This window comes from Chaetura pelagica, unplaced genomic scaffold, assembly GCF_000747805.2.
Source record: "Chaetura pelagica isolate M959 unplaced genomic scaffold, ChaPel_1.0 scaffold127, whole genome shotgun sequence".
Classification (NCBI taxonomy): Eukaryota; Metazoa; Chordata; class Aves; order Apodiformes; family Apodidae; genus Chaetura; species Chaetura pelagica.
This window is the reverse complement of record NW_009953923.1, coordinates 335,161-342,869: the sequence shown is the minus strand read 5'-3', so window position 1 is coordinate 342,869 and position 7,709 is coordinate 335,161. Positions and strand designations below refer to the sequence as shown.

General features: G+C 36.8%; 1 protein-coding gene across 1 annotated transcript in view; it reads left to right on the top strand.

The window, feature by feature from the left end:
* The window catches only part of SRI (sorcin), a 10,791-nt gene extending 3,082 nt beyond the window's left edge, over positions 1 to 7,709 (top strand). The window contains exons 2-8 of the mRNA XM_010001582.1: positions 697 to 780; positions 3,976 to 4,045; positions 4,794 to 4,837; positions 5,853 to 6,000; positions 6,157 to 6,270; positions 6,726 to 6,784; positions 7,415 to 7,709. Coding sequence (XP_009999884.1) covers positions 697 to 780; positions 3,976 to 4,045; positions 4,794 to 4,837; positions 5,853 to 6,000; positions 6,157 to 6,270; positions 6,726 to 6,784; positions 7,415 to 7,441 — 546 coding nt within the window. The 3' untranslated portion in view covers positions 7,442 to 7,709. The remainder of the gene's footprint in view (positions 1 to 696; positions 781 to 3,975; positions 4,046 to 4,793; positions 4,838 to 5,852; positions 6,001 to 6,156; positions 6,271 to 6,725; positions 6,785 to 7,414) is intronic.

Sequence of the window (7,709 nt, the reverse complement as noted above, 5' to 3'; positions counted from 1 at the left end):
GCTCCCCGAGGCGGCTCCCCCGGCGTCCCCCGAGCCCGGGGTCCGGTGCCTTGTGTAACGCTGCTTCATGGGGCTGTAGATGAGCGGCTTCAAAGAGCTTCGCTTCTTCTTTCCTGACCAAACTGGCCATCTCCAAAAACAGGCGCGTTCTTGTCTCAGCAAACAATACACGTTGTGTCACAGATTATTGGTTCAGCTTCGTCAAACAGGGTTGTCTTCTGTCATTCCGTGGTTTTCACTTATCAATTTCATGTAAAAATTTCTGTGGTTAATGCATATTCTTCTAAGTATTTTCCCGAGAGATCCGTTTTGGTCAACGTTTTTGAAATGGAAAGAAAAACCTGCAGTGCATCAGTGCCCTTCCAGTACCCCATTTCCTGCTTGTAGTAGAGTAAAATTCAGCCTTCATGAGATACACCTCACTGGACCTGGGTCAGTGTGTTGCTCACGTGCCAGGTTGCACACTGATCTGCTTAAATTCTAATAACCATACTTTTATATACGTACCAATACCAAGAGTGTGTCTTGGGTCAGGGGTTGTTTTTTTTTTTAAGGAATTTATTTTTTGGTTGGTTTGACTTATTTGCATGGTGAGCGTATAAAAATACAAGTTGATTTTTAAGTACAAACACTGCAGTTTCATATCAGTTAACTGAATCCTTGATTTGAAATTCATTTTCTTCTTGATTCCTGAAGTATGGAGGAGCTCCAGGAGGACCAGCATTCCCCGGACAAGCTCAAGATCCTTTGTATGGTTATTTTGCTGCAGTAGCAGGGCAGGTAAACCTATTTATTTGTTGGAATTATTTTTGTTTGTTTGTTTTTCCTGGGTAATAGTGCCTGTCTTAGCTTTGGGAAAGAAGAATGTCTAGTATTTGCAGTGAGGAAAACTGTTGTTTCAAGTTGAGAAAAAAAAAATGAAAACAGAATGGTTTTACTCAGCCTAAATGCTATATATAGCTATAGGTGGCTGTACCATGTAGCTCTCCTGATGCAGTAACTACACAGTTTGAACAATGCTATATTGTGTGTAAGTGCATAGACACACACATATGCAGGTACATGCTGTATTTCCTGTGGAACTATATAACAGGGACTATGTAGTTACTTGAAATGTAACTGAATTCTGGCTCAGCTCTGGGTTGGGCAATGCTGTCAGTTTCAGGAGGAGGAAGATAGAAACATTGGGAAGTATGGGGGAGATGGCCTTGCCTTGCTGAGAGAAGGAAATGCAATCAAGAAAGACATCATTATATGGTCTCAAAAGACTCACAACTGGAAGAGGAGTCTTGAGTTGTGCCAATATCTGGGTTTGCAGGTAGGATAGGGTGGTTATTCTTTTATAGGAAAAGGCATTCACAACTTTAATTTAGGTCTTTCTTTTTTCCTCCCTGTGATTCTGCACTGCATGCCTGTAATTTTGTGGCATATGCTGGTTATGTATGATTATGGATGGTACTAGAAATAAGTGTTTCTTGAACGATATTACAAAATTTAGGAGCAAATAAGTTAGGTTTATTGACTGGAGCTTCTGTCTTTGTTCGCCATATGTATAAATAATGCACACTTCTAGGGTATGTGCAAATCTGCAACTATGCTCCTCAGTCTGTTATCCACAGGTAGACATAACCACAGCATTAAAGTTTGAATTCAGCAATATTAGCAGTAATTTGAGTTATTATTCTTCTCCACATCATTCTTTTGAATTAAGTATCTTACAGTCTATATACTATATATATTGTGAAAATATGTAGACAGTGTATTTTTGTGGTAAAGGACACTGAAATGAGCTGTGTGTAGTAATGCAGACTTCTCTGGTGAGGTGGAGCCCCTGCTAAATTCTGCTGAACGTGCTGAAGTGCTTCTGCATCCAGGTACCACCTGGATGTCTGCCTGGAAAAAAAATGTGAGCTCCTAGTGTGAAGAGAAAGGGAGGTAACAGCAAACACGATGCAGCCCTGTGGAGAGGAGGTGGCAGGAGCTGGACTTCAGCAAAGCATAGACCATCCCTAGGCTACTCAAGCATGGTTCCTGAGAGCTGGGGAACCAGTGAGCTAATGGGTATGATCAAGTTAGTACTTAAGTTAGAACTCTTAAATACTTCTTCATTTGCAGAAATTTTATTGAAATGAACTGGGTAGCTTTTGTTATGTTTTCCTTGGAATTGGAAGGGTCAGTTTCAGAGACCAGTGGCTGTGCAGAAGTAAAAACCCTGTAAGGAGACAGTGAAGGAACAGATAAACTATCACTTGCTTTTACAGCCATCTGTGCAACTCTGTAAAAAGCCACATCTCACAGTTTTCCATCAGTACTTATTGTAGAATTAGTGAAGTTTTTGGCTATGGTGTGCTGCTCTCTCTGTTGCTTTTATGCCAGTGTAATATATTAACTCTGAGCTTTCTTTGAAGTGGTCCACAACAGAGATCTTGTCTCAGATTTGGGGAATTAGTTTTGTTTGTTTACAAAAGAATGTCAAAAGTATTGTTTCAAATCTTTATTAAATTAACTGAGTCTTTATAAGAAGTAATAATTTTCTTCTATTAGTCTGCTTGCAAAGCCCCTGTGCCTTGTCTAGTTGAACTGCTTAAATTTTACTGAAAAAAACAAAACCAGGCATCTTTTGAGTAATCTAAATCATTATTGCAAATCACGCTTTTTTGTCTTCCTGCCTATTTTAAAGGTGTACTCATCCTACCTTTGTTTCAAAAGGCACAAAGGCTTTGAAGAGATTTGCTGCTTAATATGCATGTCTATTTCAAATCTCTTCCTTTTTTCTTTTTGTTTTTCCTATAAGTGTAAAGTTTTAAATACCTCTGTATAGTTAGACTGATGGAGTTGATTTGAAGCAATTTTGGCTTTATGTGCCATTGATTTTACATTTAATCAAAACACTGTTCATCTTTTTTCAGACCTTGCCAAATATCATTTAACATACTAAGCACTATTTGTCCCATGAATGATGACACTTCATTTCTGAAAGTTCCCTGGCTGTGCCATTCCCATGATGCCATTTAGTAGCATCTCTTAAAAAAAGAAGAAAAAAAATGCGTAATGGATTTAAAGACATTAGGGAAACACTGCAGCAAATAAATTTGTTTTAAATGTAAAGCAACTCTCTTTTCTCTGTTTAATGCTTTACAAAAGTCACATCATTTTTTATATCTGCAGATAAAATGTTCCATCCTTGAATGAGGTTAAATTATACTCAAACTCTCTGTGAACCGAACTTCATGTTGGGTGTGTGAGGAATGTGACCTAGAATTCCAGCTCTACTTTTGACAGCTCATTGCTTTCCATGAATTTGGCTGTTTCTCTATTTGGCCCTGAGCAGGATGCATTGGAAGTGAGTCATTTTCCAAGCCTTGCAGATAGGTATATTTTCTGGGCTTGTTTTGTTTTTCTTTCAAAGTTCTTTGCTTTCTACTTTTGTTTGTTCTGCTAACAACTTAAAAATCTAAAACAACCTGTTTTTTTGGGAATAGTAAGTCTTAAGGCTGTCTTGAGAAGAGGGTATGTGTGATCTGGATTCTAGGTTTCCTGTTGTAGCAGTGAGATCATAAATGTATAATCTAAAGTGACTACAATACCCAATAAATTAAAACTAGTACTTTAAGAAAAGCTGTCTTTCTGTCCAAAATTTTACACCTTGGTTTCTGTGCAGCTATCTCTGAAGTATTTGTTACCAGTATTTGATGTGGGTTTGTTTGGGGTTTTTTTTAAAGTTATGTTTAGAGCAAACCTGCCATCCTGTACATCACTGGATGGAAAAGCTAATGCATAGTGCAAAAATATTAACCAAAGAAACATAATTACAGATATGGGTGACAAAAGGCAGTTTCTGTTACTTAGCAGACAGGCAACCAGTTGTTTTTTGAAGGGGTACTTAATGCCACTGAAAAGGGAGTGGGTACTGGGAATAACCAGCCTGGGAAAGGGAATTAAAACAATAGCTGATCCATCTTTTGTTATTAAAAGGACGGACAAATAGATGCTGATGAGCTACAGAGATGTCTCACCCAGTCAGGGATTGCAGGAGCATATAAACGTAAGTTAATTATATAAATAAACAAAAAAACCCCAACCCTAAAGCATACTACTAATTCTTATCCCATCTACTAGAAACCTGTGTAATTGTGCCTTCTGCAGAGTTGGGTGTTTTTTTAATTTATTTGCATGATGGAAGGGCTTTCTTTCCATATGGACTACTTTAAAATATAAGTTCTCTGTATTCAGTTCTGTGCATGTAAGACTTCCCTTCTCAGCCTCCTTAGTTACCTGCTGCTGAAATGTGGAGTTGAAGTGTTTTGTTTTGCAATGGACAGCCAATTCTTTAAAGGGTGTTTTGCTTTGATTTTAAATTGAGCTTCGATACTGACCAAAAAGTTCTATGGCAGGATTCCTCTGTTGGGATACCTAGTGTTCAATTTGCAAGATTGAGCCTCTGGGTAAAACTGGCTTCCTCAAGTGTTGTCTCTGGTGAAATACAAATTACCATGTTGACTGAAACCCAAGACCTTTATCAATTGAGATGAAAGTAAATTTATTTCAAATATAACTGAATTGCCTCCAGATTGTCTGCTTTCAGTTTTTCTAGCAAGTAATTAATAAAAGCTCATATTTGGGCCAAAATATGATACCACTGTATACAGTTGAAGTAATTACATAATATTTTATACATTATAATATATTATTAGTATGTAATAAAAAGCAATTTAAAATGTTACATTTAGACAAACAAAACTACAAATAATTATTTTAATGTAACTTATTTTTCCTTTTTCTGATTTAAACAGCTTTCAACTTAGAGACTTGCAGACTCATGATCTCAATGCTGGACGTATCCTTTACTATGAAATGTAAACATTCTTGCATTACGTAAGCAAAGATGAGAGGCTACACGAAGTCGGGGCAATGCTTTGTAATTCCCATTCAGCTCTTACTTGATAAGTACAATGATGATTACAGTTGGGGAACTACAAAATTCTGTTCTTACTGATTTTACTGGATGAAATAATCATTCTGATAAATGAGGCTCTCAGTGACTTACCTCCATACAACAAGTGGTATCCCTCAAAGCCCAGGGGACTTTCTCTCCTGAGAATGGAAGAAGAGTCTGGCAGCCCAGATCAGTTTTGTGCAAATGGCTTGTGCTTTTGAAATTGGACACCACTGGAGATGTCCTTTCTAGTGAGATAAGCATTTGTATTGCACAGCCTGAATACAGTCTGAGTCCCTGTAAATCCTGTTCATTGACTGAATCAAGTTGGAGTATCTAATGAGATGGTGGATGTGGCATTCAGCAGTGGGACCTTTGGAAGACTTGGGTATACTGTGCAAGGTTGGAATCCTTAGAGATTGTTAGTGAAAACTTAGATTGTCATGTTTAAATGTTTTGCCATTTAAAAAGAAAAAAGCAGAAATTAAACTGGAAGGGCTGTCAGCTCACCTTAAACTGCTTAGAATGTGAGAGAACTGTTACTATTCTAACTTAAAAGTGATTTTTTCATTTGTTTTCATTTTGGATTTGTATTTTATTGGTAACAATTACACTGTGGCAGGTAAAAGAGAAGTGTGTGAATGAAGTTCAAATCAGAAAGAGCAAATAGTTTTATCCGGTTTCACTAAGAAGTGGGGAGAACAAGTTCTTTGAATTTTGGTCAGTAGTATTATTTCTGTGCAGTGGGATGCTGGAGTTAGTTTTCTACCAGGAAAAATAATAGTAAAATATTGTTAATTCTGAAATTCAAGAAAGAGTTTTTAACTACAGATTATAAAAATACAAATTTCCATTGAAGAAAGGGGTTTGCTTTTTTTTTTTTTAAGTTAAACATTTTTCTTAGCATTGGAATCAGAGGGATATGTCTGGCACAATGGGATTTAATGAATTTAAAGAACTCTGGGCTGTGATCAATGGCTGGAAGCAACACTTTTTAAGTTTTGACAATGATGGAAGTGGTACAGTGGATCGTCAAGAACTGGAGAAAGCCTTGATGAATATGGGTGAGTTCTGAAATGTTCTTTCTTCCGGCACTGACAGCATTTCCCAGTACCAGTTATCATCCCTCACTAACCAACACGTGGTATTTCCAACTAAAAATGTGTTGGATTCTGTTAACTTACCTGGGTTTTCAGTATAGGCTTTCTGTTTTCAAATAGGATTTAGACTGAGCCCACAGGCTGTGACTGCAATCACACGGCGATACAGCACTCATGGGAAGATTACATTTGATGACTACGTTGCCTGCTGTGTGAAACTCAGAGCTCTTACTGGTATGCTGGATTATAGCCTTGTTTTATCATCCCCATAATATGTTTTTATTTAACAAAATCTGATTATTCAGTTATCTCAAGCTCAGCTTTACCTTTTATGTAACACAAAATGGTTTCTTTCAATAAGAAAATAGGCAGAACCAGAACAATTCTAGATTGATTTTTTTAAATTTCCACTGAAAAATGGACTTTAAACTAATGCAGGGTTTATTCCAGAGACTAGTAGAGTTACATTATCAAAACTGGGAAGCTGTACTTATGAACATAACAAAGGTTTGTATATGAAAATGGAAGAACTGAAAATGAACTCCTGGAATGAACTGCAGTGTTCTTCATGGGTTCTCATTTATGTGACTTGGAGAATTTACTGAAAGTACAATGCATTTTTTTAAAATGGATTAACTGTAATTTTTCTTACCTGGTTTCTGTTATGTTTTCTTAATGTATTTTTGCAGAATGTTTTAGAAGAAGGGATGCATCCCAGCAGGGTTTTGTGAACTTCCAGTATGATGATGTAAGTGAACTTTAATGAATAACCTAGTTACATTGTAAAACTAAAGAAAAACTTAAAACTGAAGACAAACAGCAATGATCTGAATTTGTACCTGTCTTCCCTCTGCTTATAGCTTTAAATGAGAGCACAAGAGTTCTGAGTTTTATTGAGCATTGTCTCAAAAAGTTCTCACGTATTTTATAGAGGCCCATAAAATGTTACTGCACATTTTTTTCTGGACTTCTTACCTGGGTGGTTCAAGAATATCTAAGAGGCTACACTGCTTGCCAGCATGACTTTGTGAACTTTTTCCTTCTTCTGGTTTAAGGCTTGGTAGGCTTTTTTCCCAAGAAAGGTTGGAAGTGCAGTGGGAACTGGTACACATCACAGTCAGGCTTGTAAATCTTGGCTTCCTGGTTGTATCTGTGCAGGAAAAGGATCACACTAGATTGAAGTATTCCTGCATTTTTTATTGTTATTATGGAGATGCTTTGTTTTAGTTAACTGTTAGCTAAATTTCAAATTTAGTTTCAAAGGTGGTGGTTCACTGATTTGCAGAAGAGGGTAGTGTAATGACACTGGGTATTTTAGGATAAAAAGTGAAAGCTTGTTCTCCACCATACATCTAATGCATGGTTATTCTTTTTCCAGTTCATACAGTGTGTTATGAGCATCTAAATCAAAAGGAAGGAAGCTGTGGATGATCACAATTAACATTCCAGCTTGTGTTTTGCTTTGCCAAATCTTCCCATGATTATGTATCTCTACATTGGAAATCACCTGTTCTATGAGGATGTTGCTTTACACACTTGCATATTTTTTTTTTAGTTTTGACAAAGACTATAAACTAATCATGTACTGTTGTCTTTAACTTTTAACCTGTGACTATTAAAATATTTTTATTTCCATAAACTTGGAATTCACTATGTATGACTCAAATAATGCA